The 22,420-nt window shown below is 39.1% G+C and overlaps 1 protein-coding gene across 8 annotated transcripts in view; it reads right to left on the bottom strand.

The window, feature by feature from the left end:
- Window positions 1-1,519: 1,519 nt before the first annotated feature.
- The window catches only part of C1H12orf4 (chromosome 1 C12orf4 homolog), a 35,581-nt gene continuing 14,680 nt past the window's right edge, over window positions 1,520-22,420 (bottom strand). For 6 of the 8 annotated variants that reach the window (XM_038392637.2, XM_043514650.1, XM_038392645.2 and 3 more), the window contains 6 exons: window positions 20,855-20,983; window positions 17,885-17,959; window positions 15,424-15,626; window positions 5,533-5,590; window positions 3,836-3,903; window positions 1,520-2,204 (listed from right to left, as the gene is read on the bottom strand). In XM_038392637.2, the coding sequence (XP_038248565.1) occupies window positions 2,112-2,204; window positions 3,836-3,903; window positions 5,533-5,590; window positions 15,424-15,626; window positions 17,885-17,959; window positions 20,855-20,983 (626 nt within the window). In that variant the 3' untranslated portion in view covers window positions 1,520-2,111. Of the gene's footprint in view, window positions 2,205-3,829; window positions 3,904-5,532; window positions 5,591-6,756; window positions 6,866-15,423; window positions 15,627-17,884; window positions 17,960-20,854; window positions 20,984-22,420 lie in introns of those variants that run through there. The other 2 variants (XM_043514644.1, XR_006281399.1) reach the window with 2 other exon arrangements.

Genomic DNA, 22,420 nt, shown 5'->3' with positions numbered 1-22,420 from the left:
GTTCTTTGTCCCGCGTCCCGTCCGACGCATGGTCAGGACGCCATTTGTCCTAATATTGCAGCTTTGGCCGCTCCAGCAGGTGTTTTTTTTTTTGCTTCCCCCATGTGTCCCGATATTTTGTCTCAGTTACAGCAATTTTATTTATGCTAATGTCACTCCATTAATTTCACGCCAAAGCCATGTTCCATTTCAAGGGAGTGATACTCCCTCTTCATTCTTAGGATGACCATATAGCAAGTGTGAAAAATTGGGACAGGGAGTGAGGGGTAATAGGAGCCTATATAAGAAAAAGCCCCAAATATCAGGACTGTTCCTATAAAATCAGGACATCTGGTCACCCTATTCATTCTCCAGTGTGGCACAAGAGCCTGTGATGGGGTATACAAACCCTGAACTGGAACAGAAAGGGTTAAAGGACAGTCCTGGGCCCAGCTAGCCCCATTGTTCCAATCCTGCAGAGCATGCCCCAACTAAAGAAAGAGTTGAAAAGGAGCAAACCAGCTCAGAAGGGGGAGGAGTACAGACCTACCCTGAAGGCTCCCGCCAAAAGGAACTAGTGACGCTTCCCTGAAGGACTGTATGCTGAGCCCAGTCGGAGCAGTTTGTTTTCCTTTTCTTTATCTAGGATCAGGAATGGAGGGAAACATTGGTAGGAAGTGACCCAGGAAGGGTAACTCAGGGGGTCCTCTCCGGAGGCTAAACGCTGCCAACCATCTTAGGGTAAGAGCCTGGTGGAGTGGTCAGGTCCAAGCTCCACACGACTGAGTGGATACTAACCACTAGAGGCCTCTTTGGGTTGGGATACCTATTAAAGAAGCAATATTTTAATTTATAAAGAATATGGGATGAGAAATCCAGGAAATTATGTGCAGTATATTACATCTAAGGAGTTTCTAACTGGAATGCTCTTATCATGAAAAGTGAGCACTTACGGTCTTCAATGGGATTGCACAGGTGTTACTAACTTGGCCCTGAAATTGTAATGTAGAGAACAATTCTAATAAGGGTGCAAGAGTGAGACAGGCTCCAGCTCAGTCTCCCATAACTCTGACTCTGCTGTGCTAAAGCAAGTTTAAAGAGTTGCAAAATCTCATTTTGCCACTAAAAAGCAGCAAATGAGATTTGGGATACAAAAAGGGAGGAGACCTGTTCAGTGTCATCTTTACAGAGCAGAACCTACTTTAATTAAACTGTGTTCTTGTTCGGTCAGCCCCCCACCCCGGCTTTTTTTTTTTTTAATTTACTTAGATTATGAAATCTGACAAATTCATAGCAAGCAACAAAATATACCAGTGTGGCAGTTCTGATACTGTTACTGAATTGCCTATGTGGAAGTCCTACCAATGCCAAATCTCCTTTCTAAACAAGAGATGCTACACTAAAAATACCAGGACATGAAAAAGAAAAAAACCCATTGTGAAAATGGAAATGACTATACTCTGTTTAACAAAACTTGAAACCCATAATCACTGTCACAAGAGTATATTATCTACTGAATGATTTGCACAATACAAGAAGCTAGTGGTTATTTTTCATTTTATTTTACCTTTCATTTTGTAACTGTTATGGGCAGGGGTGTCAATTTTATTCTCATGGTCAGGGTTGACTATTACAATTGCTTTTACAACGTTTCCAGATTATTTAAATTATACTAAAAAGGCTTGCCTGATAATTCATGCTCCTCTAAATTGCACTGGGCAAATTCAGAAAACAAGAATGTTTCCAAAAAAGTACAGATATCTATTCCTGCTACTGTAAATGCTTAGGTATGACAATTACTCCGTTTCTATAGATAACTTTTAAATACACATTTTAGGTCACATTCCAACATTTACAGTACATGATATGTGTAAAAAGGTGAAATATTTCACATTAATATCTTGCTGAAAGACATTGACTATATTTGATTTTTTGGCAAACATCTAAATCAAGACAGATCATTGATTTTATGAACTTTTAAATGGATACACATTATTTTGTTTGCAACTTGCAATAAAATTTAACTTCCAATCAAACAGTCAATTTTGGGAAAAATACAGAGGAGAAATTCTAGATATTTAAACCAATACTCTCATCTCTTCCATGACATGCATCTTATTACTTCAGAGGGGTTAGTGCTTAGATGTCAGAGTCAGCGTAGAGGACACTCGGAAGATCTGGGGGAGCATATTACTCAGCTGATAAAACATTTCCTCAGATATAGTCTGTAAAAATGAAGAGAACAGAAAGCATTGATTTGTTTGTTATAATTTGGATGAGTCAAACAATTCTCTCTACATTCTCCCCTCTCCTAAAGTACTTTACTCAGTAGTGGAGTCTTATAGCAGCACATCTACCATCCAGATGAGGTTTCCAACCACTTATTCTATGACTAGGGCCCTACTTGAATCGTGGGATCCATCTGAGTTACAAACAAGAGATGGAAAATCGTAGAAAGGTAATAATGGACCTTTGTTAATAGCAGTAATTTGGAAAAACTAGAGTAGACCTATTTGCTTAAGAAAAAATTGTTGGAATAATAAACACTCAAGTATGTTATGCCTGCTAATTTTTTTGTAACCAGACATTTTGCTGCAACTATATTACACTTTTTTTATTATTATTTTTTTAAAGTTACCAGTACAACATAAAATTCAGAAATTAAGTCTTAACACAATGGCATTAGAAATCAAGACCAGTCACACATTAGCCTTTTACATTTTACAGGTATTGAATGTTAGTGCAGTACTAATTGCATGCTCAAAATGCATGCAAAATTGTGATCTGTGCAAAATAAGCTAATTAAAAACAAAATTGTGATGGAAGCCTACGATTGCAGTATCCGTAATTTCCACAATATTGCAAATGAACTAGAGTCTTAGCTATAACCTAATTCTAGCAATTAATAGAACAAAAGCTACTTGGGAATATTACCCTGTATTTACATTAGTAAAATTGTCTATTTAAAGAGGATTTCTTCCTCCAGTCACTGACTCTCTCAAGTAGACCTAGCATAGTTCTTTTCATGATTTCAGATTAGTGTCTCACTTTCTGAATTCCAAAATTAGATCTGATTTTGTTAGTAGTCTATTCTTGGTTCTCGCTTCCTAGAGGCTTATAACTTTGTGTTCAGTAATTTTTTTAACTTATGAATATGCTTCCAAATAATACTTCCTTCCAGTTAACTTTGAAATGTATATAACTTTAAGGACCAGAGCAAATAAACAAAACTTAGCACTGATCACAACTTTTGGATGACTTCCTGCTTCTGAAGATCATCCAGAATTCAAACAATTTGGCAGTTATTAACAAACAACTTTGTAGTTCTAGTGCACGTCTTTTGGGGCCTGATCCTGTGCCACTGAAGTAAATGGGAGCTGTGCCACTGATTCAGCGGGAGCATGATTGGGCTCTTGCCACACTAACTTTCAAAGATGCTGGAGAAGACCAACTGAAAGCTTAAAATAAAGTCAACACTCCACACTTTCCAAAGAAACTAGCAGTAAAAACACATTTTTATATTAATGGTAAATATGTACCCTCTAAAACACCGTGAATTCTGACTCCAGTTATCTGATGTGTCTGTTATTAAACAGAGATAATGATATATCCTATAATGTCTTCTATCTTTGGCTGGCAAAAAGTGGTTCAAACATTAAGTGTCACAACACCTCTAAAGCATGTATTCTTCCCAATTTATAGATGAGAAAACTAAAGCCCAGAGAGGTTAACCGATTTTTTTTTTTTTTAAAAAAGGCATAGCAGGGAACAAAACCCAGATTTGACAACACCCAGAACCCTGTTCTATTTTTGTCTCCTAGGCCATAACAGGAGTTAATTTCTCTATTATACGTACCTGCGGTACCAGAAATTGTACAGTTCGAGAAATTCCTCCATCCCATGAAGCCATTTCCATCATGAAGCCTACAAGGCAACATTCACATATTTATACACTATATGCATTAGGTTTTCCTTTTAATGACACTTAAGAGTGTGGTATACATTTACATATATAGTTATGATTTCAGACACCTGGTAGAGCTGCATAAAACAGATTAGCACCTCTGGGCCCTTAGTCTTCACTAGCCTCCCCAACCTGCTTGTTCAAATCTCTGGTCAGCCTGCAGATCCTGATGATCTACTATGGAGAACACCATTCTAGTCTTGAAGGGTGTAAAGTTCCAGTGCTTGAGCAAACTGCACAGTCTGGTGCTGGTCAACATGGAGCTGCAGCAGGCATCAGAAGATGCTTTCTGGATCTGTATTACTTTGACAGCTTGCTTTCAACAACTAGCTATGGTTTCCAGGTGTAGTCACACCTGGAATATTGAATTCAGTTCTGGGCACTCTAATACCAGAAATATATTGACAGACTGGATGCAGTTTGGAGAAGAGCAATAAAAATGATCATGAGGAACTGATTTGTGAAGAAAGAGCAAAACATGTACACTTTCCTAATAGCATTTTTCTATGTTGCTGACATAGGGATGTTGTATAACTGTGAATGAGCATATGGCTCCCACCAAATAGCCCTCACTAAGAAGAAACTGGCTAACTTCTAGTGTAGGAGGCCTAACATTCAACTAATATTTGAAGGGTTTGAATAGCAAAGATGGTGAGGAATTATTTAAATGTAGGGCACAAGAGTACAACCAGTAGTAATACACAACAACAGACAAATAAAAAAAAGGGAAAAACGGAGGCTAAATATCAGGAAAATGCCTGCTCATTCACCTCTGAAACAATCTCCTAAAAAAATTAATAGCAGCTCCATTGTGTGGGTCACTTAAAACGTCAGCTGAATGAGATACTGGAAAGGAACAATTATGCGCTGGCAGACAGATGTCTTGATAGTGTAATGTGTCTTTTTTCATCTTTGTCTTCTAGACTTGTGTCAACCCCCCGGTATGTGTAGACAAGGCCCATGGCGATCGATGCATAGGTGGTTGATTTAGCAAGTCAGATTGCTCTCCCGTCGACTTCTGTACTCCACCTGAATGAGAAGCGCAAAGGGAGTCGACGGGAAGAGTGTCTCCAGTCGACATTGCGTAGTGTGGAACCCACGGTAAGTAGATCTAAGTATGTCAACTTCAGCTACATTATTGACATATCTATACCAACCTAACCCTCTGTGTAGACAGCCCTAGGTGGACAAAGAATTCTCCTGTTTACCGTGCTACCACTTCTCAGGGAAGGTGAATTACTGATGCCAATAGGAGAATCCCTCCCATCGGCATAGTGTCTGTACTGAAGCGCTTACAGTGATGCAGCTGTAGTGCTCAAGTGTAGAGAGGCCCTGATACAAGAAGTGTGTGTTAATATTACTTTTTCCCCCTCTGTTCTAATACAGCATCATGTGTTCATCACTTTTTAAACAGGAAAGAATATAGAAAACATGCACATAAATAGTAAAGTTATGCCAACAGATACAAAATTACTTCTGACGCTCTATTTTGAATTCCTCACATTTTTCATCTCTTTTGCAATATGTAATTTTAAGTGATTTCTGCTGACATTGCATGTGACAGAACAATAGGTGAAGCGTGCACTAACCTTTGACACATTTAAACACAAGCTCTGCCCTCTTTAAGCACCATGGTATAGTCATTTCCTTAAAAAAAGGAAAGCTAATTAAAAATTGGTTAAAGTTAATCAAATATAACAAAAGCATCAACAAGTGGCTCAGACAACAGTGTTGCAAGACAGTGTTTTTCTATCAGGTCTTTAATATTTTTGTGTTTATCTTATTCCAATGTCTTATTTACTCTCATATTGTCTTTACAGTCTCTAGTGTTATGAGCTTGCACACCTGCTCATTTGCTCAACACAATCTTCTCTGGTAAAAAGCAGAAAGTTCTCTCCTTAAGCAGAGGTCTCTCTCGAATGTCTCAGGCCATAGACCACATTTGCTAATGTGGTTTATTGATCTGCTTCATTCTTTTCAAATAATATCATAGACAAAGAACACTTAGTTTTCCAAAGCATTCTGCAAATGTTTATTGTTATGGATTACCACAAAAAAACTTAGCTACTGCTTTATTTAAAGTGCTGAGAGGCTACTGTGTGAACAGTGCAATATGCATTTTTAAGCTTGGATTTCCAAAGGGGGATATTGATGCACAGCTCCCATTCGTCTCAAGGACATTCACATGCACCATTACCATAAGCAGTTTTGAAAATCTCAGCTTTCATGTATTATGTACAATTAAACTGCTTATACAGTCAGATTCAAACTTTGGATTGCCAGAGTAAGGATGTGTTCAGCAGCCTAACTGCAGTCACTGAATTTGCTGGTATTCTTTTTGAGGACTTCTAGCTATGACATACTGACATACTAAAAATGCCTTGGGCAGATAGATCTTCTGTTGGGGTTGGATTTATATTACAAAATAAATTCAATAATTCACGTGATACAGACACAAGAAGAGATGGAGAGAGAATTTGGAGCTTCCGTTAAATGACCAAGAGTAGGTATGGTACCTTGAACCTATAAAGTATCCCAAGAGGCATGGTTAATAGGGACTTGTCAAATAAATCTGAGATCTAGATAGAAGTTTAAACACTGGGGAACATTACATGAATTTAGGACATTCCTTGGAATCTAAGCCAAGAAATGGAAAATACTAGTTTTATCTCACTTTTAATTTATCAGTGGCAGATGTATAAATGTCAATGTTATTAACATTTAAAAAGAATCATTCTTATGATTCAAAAGATAAGCACTTCCCAGTATGAACAGAACTATGTATATAAACATGGACTTGGCACTCTACATACCCTTCCAAATTTCCAGTTTAAGCACTTTTGTATTCCACAAAACCAGCAAATGGTTCTAAATCTGCACAGTGTAAATGACAGATTGTAAAACACCAAACAAAGAGCATCTCTACAGCAGGAAAAAAAAAAATCAGCCTTATTTAAAAAGTATCAGACTTCTGATCATTTGGTAACACAAATACAGTTCACCCCATACGTGGCCTTAGAGGGTTGCTGTAAGCTGTAGTTCCCACCTACACTAGATACAGTGGATCGTTATTTAAAAAAAAAAAAATCTAGAGCAGCAATAGAACCAACATCATAAAATGGAAACATTTAAAAACAATTTTCTCAAGATGCAAATCCTTAGCATCTGTTTGCTTTGCCCTTAGGTTACGCAACAAATGAATCAGATAGCACAATGCTGGACAACAGAATATATATTTTTTTTCAAGCTTTCCGGATGAAATACTGGGTCTTCATTGTAATTTATCTGCCTACACAGGCTGTCTGTCAAATGTAAGGTAGGCGTTTGTTGGTGGTTTTGATCCCTGTTTTGGCCTAGCTTAAAAACCAGTGTCTAAAAAGAAAGGTCCTGTTGCCCTGAAGGCAAATTAACAGTAGTTTTGCAGTCAGTAAGGTCAAAAAACATTTGATACCTTAAAAGGACCTACCAAAGAAGGAGGATATGACAAGTTCTTGGACCGTGTCAGAGGCGTACAGAGGTTAAGTGTTGGGGACACTCACAGAAATAACAGACTGAACACAGAATGCCAATGAATTAAACCCACAAAAACTCAAATATGGATTGGAATCGGAATCATTACTGTGTCATCTTTAAAAGTGATATACTCATGATTTCACTATGCTATCAAGTTATTTTTTACATGCAGAGTATTCCACTAAGATTCATAAGGCTACTCAGACCAGATAGGCAGGGTCCTGTGTGTGTATGGAGTAAAAAAAAAAAAAAAAGACTATCATCCTAGGTTGAGTTTTGATTACTATCACTCTAGTGAGGTACAAGTAGTGTTCAGGGAGCTATGGTCTGCAGTCAGTAACCAGGATCTCGTCCCTGTCTTGCCCTCTAAAATCCATCAAAAAAAGAGCTTGATTTGTTAGTAGGAGGGCCATGGTCTAGGAATTTGTTTCTCCTGCTGGTCCAAGACCGCTTAAGTATGTAGTCCTATAGAACATGCTGCAAGCCTTATATATACAGAAGCTTCTATCTGAAAGAGACAGAAGTCAGTGAGACTAGTCACATGCGTAAAGTGAAAGCAGGTTGTGACAGTTGGTACCCTTATGTTCACTACTTTTACAAAACGCTCCTAAATTTTGTACCTTGTGTGCTATCATTTGAAAGCTCATAATCTGCTGAACATTATTGTCCTGGTAAAATGTGGGGCAACACTGTATATAAAGTTATAAAACTCCACTGTGGCCACTGTGCTGCTGTAAGAGTGCTCATGTAGCCAAATTATGCCAATGGGAGAGAGCTCTCCCATTGATATAATAAAACCAGCTCAATGAGCTGCGGTAGCTATTCTGACAAAACTTATGTCGCTCAGGAAGGTGTTTTCTCATACCCCTAAGTGGCAAAAGTTTTGCGGATATAAGTGACAGTGTAGACATGGCCTGAGGCATGCCCAAAGTTTAGAAAAGCAGGCACAAGCCAGTTCCTCAGAGACACAGTCAAACTGACACCTCAGCCAGGTGTCAACAAAATCAAATGAACCATCACCTAGTTAAGTGGCCATATTTTGGCAGAAAAAAGGATGCGAACGAAAAATTTACATCTTGGCAACAGAACAGCAGGAAATTCCCATGCAGACAGACTGCAAATAGAGAGCTATACGAAAGGAGAACAGAGGCCACAATTCCTCCTCTCTCTATCTATGGCAAACACAATGGGTATTTTTGTTTTGTTGTTTGGGTTTTTTTTTTGTTTTTTTGTTTTTTTTTTAAAGATATGCAACTGAAAATAAAACAACTAAAGGTTGAAGAAGAAAATCCACGAAATATATCATTGGAATCAACTGAGGAACAAAGCAACAGCTTTGAAGGGGGGGGGCAGGGGAGGGGAGAATCCTGTCTGAAAGGAGTTCAGCCAGTAGCACTGATAAAGTCTGTGGTGAGAGTAATCTTTTGCTTTGATTTCAGAGTAGCAGCCGTGTTAGTCTGTATTCGCAAAAAGAAAAGGAGTACTTGTGGCACCTTAGAGACTAACAAATTTATTAGAGCATAAGCTTTCGATACATCCGATGAAGTGAGCTGTAGCTCACGAAAGCTTATGCTCTAATAAATTTGTTAGTCTCTAAGGTGCCACAAGTACTCCTTTCCTTTTGCTTTGAATTCACTTTGCTTGATAAGTTAGATATTCGTTTGTGTTTTACCTTTTATTTCTTTGTAACCAATTCTAACTTTTATGTCTTATTACTTTATCTAGCTTTCTGTAGTTAAACCTGCTTTATTGTTTTGTTTTGTTTAAACCAGTGTGTGTTTCAATTGAAGTGTTTGGGAAGCTCCACTTGTTATCCCAAAGTTTGTGCATGTTATTTTCTATTAACAAAATAAGGGACTTTCTTTGAGCTGGTGTTGTCCAGGAGGGTACTGGGCTATACAACATACACATTTCTGGGGGCAAGTCTGGGACTGAGAGTTTGCTGGTGTCACTCTGACATATAATTCAAAAGTGGCTGGCTTAGAGCACACATATAACTCAGCTGGGAGTAATTTACATGCTAGAGAGGCTGTGTGTGAGCAAGACCAGGAGTGGTTGCTCTCACAGTAAAGCAATGTAAAAGGGACCCCAGGTTGGAGAACTGAGGGACACAGCTGTCCATCTCTGGGGAATGTCACACAGGTGCTTAAGTTTTTACAGCATCAGGCCCTACAAGGGCTAAAAATAGAGGGTCAAGTCCTGAAGTGTCTAAGCAGTTCTCAGGCAGGCAAAAGTCCAATTCATTTAAATAAATTTGCCTTAGTAAAGACACCAGGCTACAATAGGTATACTTTGACTAAATGCCAATTTGGTAGCTGTCTCATATAATATATATCTGATGGAAATGAGGAGTGGAATTGTTTATGGTGGTACAAGGGCACATGCCCGAAAATAATGCCCGTAATACAAAAATGATACAAACAGCCAGTTTATGCTACAGATTGTAAATCTCCATTTCTCATTTTTTGGACTTTTTAGAAAATGTTCTGCATGCCAGTTGTGAAAAAGAAAAGGAGTATTTATGACACCTTAGAGACTAACAAATTTGAGCATAAGCTTTCGTGAGCTACAGATCATCGGATGCATTCTAAAGCTTATGCTCAAATAAATTTGTTAGTCTCTAAGGTGTCATAAATACTTCTTTTCTTTTTTGCGAATACAGACTAACATGGCTGCTACTCTGATGCCAGTTGTGGTGTTTTCGGTGATGAAATGTAAACACCTATGCACTAGGAAATGGTATGAAGTTATCTCAGTTTATACAGAATACAGAACAGGTATGGTTTTGCATGCATTGAAGTCTACAGAACGTACTTTTTAAAAAAAACCCAACAATATCATTATTATTAACAATTATTTGTATTGCCATATCACCAAGGGGCCCCAGTTATGGATCAGAACTATTAGGCACAAGTGAAACATTAAGAGCAACTTTTTTTTGTGACATTCGCTTTATATGAAATCCCAATACACCTCTACCCCGATATAACGCGGTCCTCAAGAGCCAAAAAAATCTTACCGCATTATAGGTGAAACCGCGTTATATCCAACTTGCTTTGGCCTTGAGCATTTCCGTAATTAAGTCACTTCCCGCCTCCTGACTGACCTCTCAGAACCCCCGACCCATACAACCCCTCTCACTCCTTGTCCCCTGACTGCCCCCTCCAGAGACCCCCTGTCCCTAATCACTGCCAGGACCCCATCCCCTACCCAACTCCCCTCCTCCCTGTCCCCTGACTGCCCCACCCCCTATCCACACCCCTGCCCCCCAACAGGCCCCCCCGGGACTCCCACACCCTATCCAATGCCCCTGTCCCCTGACTACCCCGCCCCCAGAACTTCCGAGCCATCCAACCCCCCCATGCTCCCTGTCCCCTGACTGCCCCCCAAGACCCTCTGCCCCTTATCTAACCCCTCGGCCCCAGCCCAGCACCCTTAACACGCCACTAAGAGCAGCGAGTCGGAGCCAGACACGCTGATGCGCTGATCCACTGGAGCGTGTAGCCCTGCCCCCCAGAGCGCTGCTTTACCGTGTTATATCCGAATTTGTGTTATATTGGGTTGCGTTATATTGGGGTAGAGGTGTACCAATAAAAAAGAAAAGGAGTACTTGTGGCACATTAGAGACTAACAAATTTATTAGAGCATAAGCTTTCGTGAGCTACAGCTCACTTCATCGGATGCATTTGGTGGAAAAAAACAGAGGGGAGATTTATATACACACACATAGAGAACATGAAACAATGGGTTTATCATACACACTGTAAGGAGAGTGATCACTTAAGATAAGCCATCACCAGCAGCGGGGGGGGGGGGGGAGGAGGAAAACCTTTCAGGGTGACAAGCAAGGTAGGCTAATTCCAGCAGTTAACAAGAATATCTGAGGAACAGTGGGGGGTGGGGGGAGAAATACCATGGGGAAATAGTTTTACTTTGTGTAATGACTCATCCATTCCCAGTCTCTATTCAAGCCTAAGTTAATTGTATCCAGTTTGCAAATGAATTCCAATTCAGCAGTCTCTCGTTGGAGTCTGTTTTTGAAGCTTTTTTTGTTGAAGGATAGCCACCCTCAGGTCTGTAATCGAGTGACCAGAGAGATTGAAGTGTTCTCCAACTGGTTTTTGAATCTTCTAATTCTTGACGTCTGATTTGTGTCCATTCATTCTTTTACGTAGAGACTGTCCAGTTTGGCCAATGTACATGGCAGAGGGGCATTGCTGGCACATGATGGCATACATCACATTGGTAGATGCGCAGGTGAAGGAGCCTCTGATAGTGTGGCTGATGTGATTAGGCCCTATGATGGTATCCCCTGAATAGATATGTGGACAGAGTTGGCAACGGGCTTTGTTGCAAGGATAGGTTCCTGGGTTAGTGGTTCTGTTGTGCGGTGTGTGGTTGCTGGTGAGTATTTGCTTCAGATTGGGGGGCTGTCTGTAAGCAAGGACTGGCCTGTCTCCCAAGATCTTGGTGATCTTCCGAAAAACACCATCCTAGCCACTATGGATGTAGAAGCCCTCTACACGAACATTCCACACAAAGATGGACTACAAGCCGTCAGGAACAGTATCCCTGATACTGTCACGGGTAACCTGGTGGCTGAACTTTGTGACTTTGTCCTCACCCATAACTATTTCACATTTGGGGACAATGTATACCTTCAAATCAGCGGCACTGCGATGGGTACCCGCATGGCCCCACAGTATGCCAACATTTTTATGGCTGACTTAGAACAACGCTTCCTCAGTTCTCGTCCCCTAATGCCCCTACTCTACTTGCGCTACATTGATGACATCTTCATCATCTGGACCCATGGAAAAGAAGCCCTTGAGGAATTCCACCAGGATTTCAATAATTTCCATCCCACCATCAACCTCAGCCTGGACCAGTCCACACAAGAGTTCCACTTCCTGGACACTACGGTGCTAATAAGCGATGGTCACATAAACATCACCCTATATCGGAAACCTACTGACCGCTTTTCCTACCTACATGCTTCTAGCTTTCATCCAGATCATACCACTCGATCCATTGTCTACAGCCAAGCTCTACGATATAACCGCGTTTGCTCCAACCCCTCAGACAGAGACAAACACCTACAAGATCTCTATCATGCATTCCTACAACTACAATACCCACCTGCTGAAGTGAAGAAACAGATTGACAGAGCCAGAAGAGTACCCAGAAGTCACCTACTACAGGACAGGCCCAACAGAACAGAACGCCACTAGCCATCACCTTCAGCCCCCAACTAAAACCTCTCCAACGCATCATCAAGGATCTACAACCTATCCTGAAGGACGACCCATCACTCTCACAGATCTTGGGAGACAGGCCAGTCCTTGCTTACAGACAGCCCCCCAATCTGAAGCAAATACTCACCAGCAACCACACACCACACAACAAAACCACTAACCCAGGAACCTATCCTTGCAACAAAGCCCGTTGCCAACTCTGTCCACATATCTATTCAGGGGATACCATCATAGGGCCTAATCACATCAGCCACACTATCAGAGGCTCCTTCACCTGCGCATCTACCAATGTGATATATGCCATTATGTGCCAGCAATGCCCCTCTGCCATGTACATTGGTCAAACTGAACAGTCTCTACGTAAAAGAATGAATGGACACAAATCAGACGTCAAGAATTATAACATTCAAAAACCAGTTGGAGAACACTTCAATCTCTCTGGTCACTCGATTACAGACCTAAGAGTAGCTATCCTTCAACAAAAAAGCTTCAAAAACAGACTCCAACGAGAGACTGCTGAATTGGAATTTGTAAACTGGATACAATTAACTTAGGTTTGAATAGAGACTGGGAATGGATGAGTCATTACACAAAGTAAAACTATTTCCCCATGGTATTTCTCCCCCCACTGTTCCTCAGATATTCTTGTTAACTGCTGGAATTAGCCTACCTTGCTTGTCACCCTGAAAGGTTTTCCTCCTTTCCCCCCCCTGCTGCTGGTGATGGCTTATCTTAAGTGATCACTCTCCTTACAATGTGTATGATAAACCCATTGTTTCATGTTCTCTATGTGTGTATATAAATCTCCCCTCTTTTTTTTTCCACCAAATGCATCCGATGAAGTGAGCTGTAGCTCACGAAAGCTTATGCTCTAATAAATTTGTTAGTCTCTAAGGTGCCACAAGTACTCCTTTTCTTTTTGCGAATACAGACTAACACGGCTGCTACTCTGAAACCTGTCAATAAAAAAGAAGTCACCCTTCATTCAATTTATTAAACTCCATGCCATTGCTAAATTATAAAAATCCATCTATAAAAAAGGGCTTTTTTTTTTTTTTTGCAGAACAATAAAGAAAGCGCCTGATGAATGCCTGTCATAATGAAACATCTCAACATCTCTGCAGCTGTGCTCCTGGTTAACCACTTTACAAAAAAAAAATTTTACGTAGGTGGTAAATACAACTTTAGAAAACAAGGTTTCCGAAGGCACCGAGTTCAGATTAGCCTTCAGAAATCTGATATTGTTCACTTTTCCCTGTACAATGTATTACAAAAGTTGCATGTTTTAAATTAGGTCAGCCAGCTGCAGTAAATTTTTTGTTACCAACAGTTCCAATTCAATTCACAAAGTATTTCAAGGATGAATATATAGTTTTGCCTAATCTACACATACTATGCTGGTCATAATGTTTATTCTGCAAATGCTTAAACCAGAAAACCAATACAAAAAAGGAGATAAAAGAAATTAGCATTTAAGAATCTAAAGAGCTAGGTGTTCATTCTACTCTTCAGTTTCACACATTAGAACACGTCTTTTAACTAGGATCCCATCAGAAAACGAGGAGCAAGTCTACACTACAGTGCTACATCAGCACAGCTGCACCGATGCAGGTGCACCGCTGTAGCCCATCTGATGAAGAGATGCTATGCCAATGGGAGAGCGATCTCCCGTCGGCATAATTACTCCATCTTGGCGAGAAGCAGAAGCTATGTTGGTGGGAGAGCCTCCCGCTGACACAGTGCTGGTGTGGAACGCGAAAATTTGCGTCGCCTGGTGTGTGTGTGTGTGAGATTTTTTTAAACCCTAGAGCAATGCAAGTTATATCAACTTGGGCTGTAGTGTAGACCTGCCCTTAGAGTACAAGAGCAGGGTATTTTTGTTTGGGGTTTTTTTTTTTTTTTTTAAGATATGCAACTGAAAATAAAACTGAACTAAAGGTTGAAGAAAATCCACAAAATGTATTGTAGGAATCAATCCCTCCCCGATTAAAACCTAAGACTCAAGTTCTGATGAATCTACTTGAATAGACTTATGCCTGCACAGATCACCTCAGGTTTGCGGCCTAAAAAAATGTTTCTATCAGAGATAAGTTTTCATTTTTAAGAGAGTTAATTATCCAATTCTAAACTTTTGGGTTGAAATATACAATTCTGCACAACGTTAACTGAGAGTTTGCTAACTTTCGCACAATTACATCTTTTACAATAATAGGTCTTGATCCTACAAAAGAATCTGTCCAGACCCTATGTCTGTGTGGAGTGCCATTTAAGTCACACATACTCTGCATACATGCAAGGATCCCTACTGGTGATTCCTTTGCAGGACTAGGGGTTAGATGGATTAGTTTCTGAAGAAGGAATATGCAATGCTGAAAATGGCGTTTTAAGTTAGGGAGGAAAAAGCAACCTCTCCCCCCCGCCCTCCTTTTTATATTAAAAAAAAAAAAAAAAAAAAAAAAAAGACTGAGACCATCCTATACTATCTACAAATAATAAACAGAACAGATCTAAACAGTGCTAGTATGCTCTAAATTTCTTATCTCCACTCTTTTTCAAGAGCATTGATGAAAACTGGGAGTATGGCACAACTACTGTAGAGCTTTCTCAATTAGATGAGCTGATCTAGGAATACGCTACCTTTCTGAGTGCAAACATAGAGGTTAGATTACTGGGTGGTTTTGTTGTTTTTTGTTGTTGTTTGTTTTTACTTACCTCTGACATATCATGGACCAGCAGAAGAGGGATGCTAATTGTAGTAATATCATGTGTACAGCAAACTTTGAGAATATTTCTGAGGCCCATGATTGCAGGATCCCGAGCAGTAATGTTACCAGACCTTACATTATCATCCACGCATAGATGAAAAGCAACATGAATTTCAGAAAGATTTGAATGGCGTGTGATGTAAAATTCTCCTGCAGAATAATGAAATAGACAATGTAATCGCTATCATGCTAGTAATCTATACTAAATACAAACATAGATAACAAACATCAAAGCATGCTGGGAATGACAGTGTAAATGTTTTAATACTAATGGTCTGAATCCAATGTGGTGTGTAATACTCCTTTATCAAATAAAATCAATTGCTGTACTTCCTTACACTTATTTTAAAAGACACAAGGCAAAATGAACCCATCTAACCTAGATCAGAAGCTATAAATAAGAAAAGACACTAACGGATGTAAAAACCTGCAGAACAGTGACACCCCTCCCCTGTTCACATTGACCCAAGACTTATTTTCATTCTTTTCCAGTGAATTTAGTTGGCATCAGAGATCTGGTGTAATAAGGCACGACAGTGCCAATATAGACAGATATGATCTATATGTGGTAGAAGACGTCAGAGGAGAAAAAAAAATAAAGAGGAGGTGGAACAGTGAAAACATATACGCAAGCAGTGAAGTGCAGACAGATGTGGGAGGCGGAAATACCCAAAATGGATGGGTTAAAATAAAGACTACAAAAAGCCTGTGGGAAAGGATAGTGGGTTATCTAACAGGAATGTACAGGAAGATGAAGCAGGTTATCAGAGAGCCTCAAAAGTAAAAAGAAGGTGTAGTAATGGGGGATATTAAATACTGAGGTTTGTTTAAAAAGTGCCTAAAAACAATTTGTCAAAAGGCATTTTTAGACTTGGAACAGTTTTAATCCCAAAAGCGGAGGAAGCAAGGAGGGGCAATGGAGTCTTGGATCTAATATTAGCCCACAAAGTAACAGAGATGAAGGTGTGAGGAAATTTTGGGGACAGCCACCACAAATTAAGATGCCAATCCAACAAACAGAGCCACTTGGGTATAGCCCTATTGAAGTCAAGAGGGAAATCTCAGAGGAGGGGTTCACCTGTGTGAATCTCATTGCAGGACTGGGACCAAATTATAAAGACAGGATATAGAAACAGCATCATTAGAATGCAGATTTTCATGAACAAAATATTTTTGAAATGAAGGATATTGTAGGCATTGTAAAAGCGGCTAACACGCCAGCTGGAAAGTGGAGCGAGAAAAGGGGAGAAATTAACACTATTCTTCTACCACCACTCATACAAAATACCAAGAGTTTTAGAAGTGGCTGAAGGACAGGTATGTGAACGAACTGGAATACAAGAGAATTATAAAGGGAGTAGTAAAAGGGTCAATAGAAAGGAAAGGAGGTGTGTGCAGCAAAAAAAAAAAAAAAAAAAAAAAAAAAAAAAAAAAAGCAGACAAAGTAAAGGAGGCAAAAAGGAAAGAATGCTTGTGATGGGAGGTGCCAAGAGAAATAAAGTTCTGAGTTGGGCCCTTTGGTTCTGGTAAGCTAATTTCAACAATGCTTGTACAAAAGGAGGGAGAAATGTTATTCTCGCTATAGGGTTTGTCTACACGCAGTTTGTACATTCATTTAACTGCTCTGGTTTAAAACAGCTTTAACGAAATCAGTGCACCCACCACACCCCCCAGCATGGACACCTTCACATCAGTTTGAATGTCTTATCTTAAGTTGGCTTGTAATTACACTAAACTGATTTAAGACACCCACTGAGTGTTTGAAAAAAGTGTCCACATTAGGGATTGCCCTGATTTAACTAAATGTTTCTAAATAGTGCACAAGTTGTGTGTAGATGTTCAAATCATTTCTACAGAAACTTTTCTTACTAATGGGACAACATACACCGAGAAGCAATGAGAGATATTTCCTCCTGAAGTCCCTGGTTAAATAAAGCATTTAAGAATATGCTTAATTTTAAGTGGAGGAGTAGTCCCACTGACTTTAGTGGGACTACTCATTTGCCTAAAGTTAAGCACATGCTTAAGTGCTTTGCTGGATCACAACAATAGTGACTAGAATCAACTATTTTAAAAGACAATTGTTTTCTGAAAATATTTCAATAGTCCTTCAAATATTGTAAGATGGGTTGTTTTTTATTTGCAAAATGAATCTTAGGCACAGACTGGTTAAGTGACTTTCCCAAAGTTACATGGCGAGTCAGTGGCAAAGCTGGGAATAGAAACCAGATGTCCTGACACCCAGACTCATGCCTTAGCCACAAGAACACCCCTCCTCTCTTATTCAAGAGAAGTTGTGTTTAGTTTCAAATTTATGCTCTGAATTTAGAACTAGAAAAATATATCTATAAAGCACAGACTGCTTTAAAAAACAAAAAACAAATACAAATCCCCATAATAGTACTCACCAGGCAAAATATTTGATTGGTTTCGTTCAATATTCTTGGACTTATCTTCATTTCCACCATTTCTGTTTACTGAATCTGTATGTAATGTAACCATTAAATATATTGTATATAAGCTATTTATTATATTAGCCTTGGTAAACTGACATTAAATATTTTCACTCATCACATTTTAAGAATTTAGGAGCTGATCCAAAGCCCTCTGAAATTAATGGGAATCTTTTTATGGACTTTAGTAGGCTTTGGATCAGGTCCTAAATGCAAAATCATCTCTTTGACTTAGCTTTTACACAGCAGTCCTTTATTTAGGCATACTCTGAAAACCAAATGCACCCAAAATATAATAGAAACAGAATGCTATGAACAGACTTGGAAGGAAGAAAGGTTGTTATATCACTGTACTTGCAACGCACTCAGATACTATCATGTTGGGGCCATACAAATATATAGTCACTTTAAGCCAGTGTTCTCAACCCACAGCCCACCTGTGGCTGAATCAGCACACATCTGAGGCCCTTGTAACATCCTCAGGGCCATACAGGTAGCATGCATACTGTGTGAATGTGGCCAACATAACAAATATGCAGCTCTATGTGGCCCACTATGGTAAATAGAAGAGCAGTGGGTTCTCAACCTTTCTTAAAATTGCCCTCTCCCCGCTTTGTCTCCTAATTCTCATTTATCTTTATGGTCTTAATTCTCTAAAGTCACATTAGAATCTTACAGATAAGAGGAGAGCAGTAACTTGATTTTTTTTAATTTGCAAACAGGAACATAAATGTTTATGGAAGCCCATTAACATATAACCAACAATTTACTATTTCTTTTATACAAAAAGAATTTAAAGGGAGTGTAAAAATAAGAAAACAACAATGATTTACTACATGAAATGAGTTACTTCTTTGTATCAAGGAAAATTATGGAGATGTTCACATAAAACCGGAAGTAAAGAAAATACTGAAAACTATTTTCATAAGACTGTCTATTACAAAATGCTGGTTCCTAAAGGAAAATAGTTTCTCTATATACTTTTGTGAGCCTACTCACGTTACTGACTCACTTAAACCACATAAGTACTTCTTTGCATGAAAACAAAAGTATGAGTACTGCCTCAACAGCATGTGGTTGAAGACTTCCTGTCATTTTGTGCAATCTCTTAGCCACTTGTAAATACAAGGTAGAGTGGTGAAAGATGCACTTCCCCCTGGTCCTCATGTTAGTCAGGATATTCTCTTCTTTATTACCCAGTAGTTGTGAGGGAAAAAAATCGCAACTCCCTCCACATCACTGAAATTTCTAAATCTTTGGAAAGAAAATAAAAAAAAAAAAATCAGACTAAAATTTGTCCATTGCTATGCGTAGGCTTAAATTGGAGAGGGAGAAGGTACGGCAAGCCAGAACCTCTCTCAAGCTGCCACTTTGTGCACCAGAATCTCAAGATTTTATTTAATTAAGTCTTTTTCTGTTAACTGATGCCACATTGTGTGCCCAAGTTTACAGACAGACTGGAACAATAGCTCTAAAAGGGGTGAACTTCCTCATTCATTATACAGTGCATTAACTCAGTTGCTAGTTTTCAGAGCAACAGCCGTGTTAGTCTGTATTCGCAAAAAGAAAAGGAGTACTTGTGGCACCTTAGAGACTAAAATTTATTAGAGCATAAGCTTTCGTGAGCTACAGCTCACTTCATCGGATGCATCCGATGAAGTGAGCTGTAGCTCACGAAAGCTTATGCTCTAATAAATTTGTTAGTCTCTAAGGTGCCACAAGTACTCCTTTTCAGTTGCTAGTGTATTTTAAGTATAACTAACAACGCATTTTGGCCTCATGAATGTGGAGATACTGCCCCTTGACTGGAGGGGAGAAAAATAAGATGGATCCAAGGCATCCAGGAGAACCTATGGGTGTATTTGACCACCACCGAGAGGTAAACAAGCCCAGAGGACTATTCAGATTATCTGCTCAATCTATCATGAGTGGCCTCTCAAGCAGGCAGCTTCTTTTGTGGGAGGACATTGGAAGAGTACCTCTATCTTTTTTCTTTTAAAAATCTGACTTAGGCTATACAGAGTTTGTGGAAGTATCATAACAATTAGCTTTACTTATAGTATTTTCTTTTAGGGCTTGAGTCTACCTTCTGACAGGACACATAATGCTGTTACAATCGTTACAGGATACACATGCACGAGTGTAGAAGCTTAGGATATATGGCAATGTGCACTATATTAAAGTGCACATTTGAACCCTTGATATCTGCTCATCAGTAGCTTGGAAAGAGATAATACTAATGTTGCTCTACGCATTAACAGAGGGACTGGTAAAAGTTATAAAATTGTGCCAGGTAGCTTTCTCCACACCAGGACCAATGCGTCTCAAATTAATTCAGTGCCAGATAGAGTAAACAATATCAAAGACGACAATTACTCTTTGCTTACTATATAACAGATCCTGTCTTTTGGAGATCTCTGAAGATTTAAGAAGTGTCAAGAAGAGAAAGGATCTAACAGATGAATGTTTTTCTGCCTACATATGAACCTTTAAGAAAACAAAGTAAAAAGAGAGCTAGCTGAATTACTGCTACGAAGCAAAGTAAACGTAACTTATATTAGAGACCACAGAAGCCCCTAATGTTTCTGTCTTCCCTGAGCTCTCTAGCTTACTTTTATTGCAAATTTTGTATGTTAGTTTCAGACAATCATAGTTTGGCAGACCCTTTATGCTTCAAGAGACAGAAGTGATCTAACAAACTATTGTGTACACTATATATATATATATATATATATATATATATATATATAATCACTCATCCCCTGCACCAATCCCAAAGTGTTTTATGGAGGTACATCCCCGTTCTACCTATAGGGAAACTGAGGTACAGAGAGGTTAAGTGACTTGCCCTTACAGACATACACATAAAGCATTTAGTCACAGGGATGTTCTATTTCAAGAAAAATAATTTTGATTACCACTGACCATGCTGTCTTTTTGTCTTACTGCTGCGTTGTGCTCTAGCATAAAGTACAACCTGCTGCACAATTTCAAGCTGCTCTTGAATCCCAGGAAAATGGAAATCTGTGCATTCTTGGCAAACTGTTGCAAAATCTAAAAGAAAGTAAGTTTAAAACACAAACTGCAGCTTTTGTCTGTGAATATTATATAATTTTGTGCTAGTACTCTAGCAAGCTAGTGAGAATAGCAAATGTATCTACTGTGCTCCACGTTAAATTCAAACAATTTACAAGAGAGCTAGAACATTTTTTAAATAAATAGATTTAAAAAGGAAAGTCTTCAAAGACTGGTATTACATACCAAGTAACCCTAAAAGACCATGCCTGAACCAAACAAATGCTGCATGCATAAATTATTTTTCTGTTATTTTGTAAGACATACATTTGAATGTTATAATCTCTTCTGTTGATACCTACTATAAATATTTTAGTGAATTGTGTCAGAGTGTTAGTTACCAACAACTGGAATGACGACTAGTGTAAAAAGTTATGTGCTGCAGAGAAAATGAATAAATAGATACATTTTTCACACAACATATCTAGGAAGCCAGAATCAGAACCCTAGTCCTTCAACACCAGAAACGCAGACCTTACAACTACAGAAGAATGCTCCAGCTGGTAGCAGATTCCTTATCTCTCTGTGAACAACGTTATGCATCTCTCTAGATCAAAGTTCAATTCTGGTACATAATTAATTACAATTAGTATTTCAGAGGTGCATAAAGGCTCCAACCAAGATCAAGGCCCCATTTTGCTAGGTCACACACACACACACACACACACACACGTAAGAGACTGATCCCACTCAGAAGACCTTACTATTAAAGACCTCTGTCTTTCAAAACCACTCACACATCTTTAACTTTACTCACACAAGTTTCAATGGGACTACTCACATGAGCAAAGATAAGGCTTTTGAAATCTTTGCAGGGCACAATAGAACTATCCATGTGAAGCATGTGTATAAAATATCTGCAACACTGAGGTTACATAAGCTAGGTTACCGAAGTAAGTTCTAAGACTTTCGTTCTTGTACAGCACTGAGCACACTGTCAGCCCTGAACAAATAACGTGGCCCTGATCCATGCTGTGCACCTACGGAGTCCCATTATCTTCATTGTGGTTCTACAGTTCACTTGTAGGTTCATGTTGCAGGATCGGGGCCTAAGAATTTTCCTCCAGTCCCTCTCTAAATAAAAGTCACCATGTTCAGGTTTTTATTTGTTATTAAAAACAAACTGAATGGGAAAATATCTTCAAAATTTGCAGAGTACACATGGTGCTTTTGCTATTATTCACTAAATAAGGAAGCTAATGATTGAAGTCAGGTAGTAAGCATTTTTATATACACCTCGTTGAGCTCCACGGCATGTGACCAGGTTAATCTTTTAAGAGGGCTTTTGGGAAAGAGAATGTTTCTTAAGAAGTAGTTTTAGGCAGAAGACATTTTCCCCCCCTTAGCTCTAATTAGTTGCTGCTGTATACGACAGAAGTTGCTGCTTTTTTAAATCTTTGTTTATTAGGACTTTTA

The sequence above is a fragment of the Dermochelys coriacea genome, chromosome 1 (assembly GCF_009764565.3).
Source record: "Dermochelys coriacea isolate rDerCor1 chromosome 1, rDerCor1.pri.v4, whole genome shotgun sequence".
Taxonomy (NCBI): domain Eukaryota; kingdom Metazoa; phylum Chordata; order Testudines; family Dermochelyidae; genus Dermochelys; species Dermochelys coriacea.
This window is presented reverse-complemented; position numbering and strand designations above follow the sequence as displayed.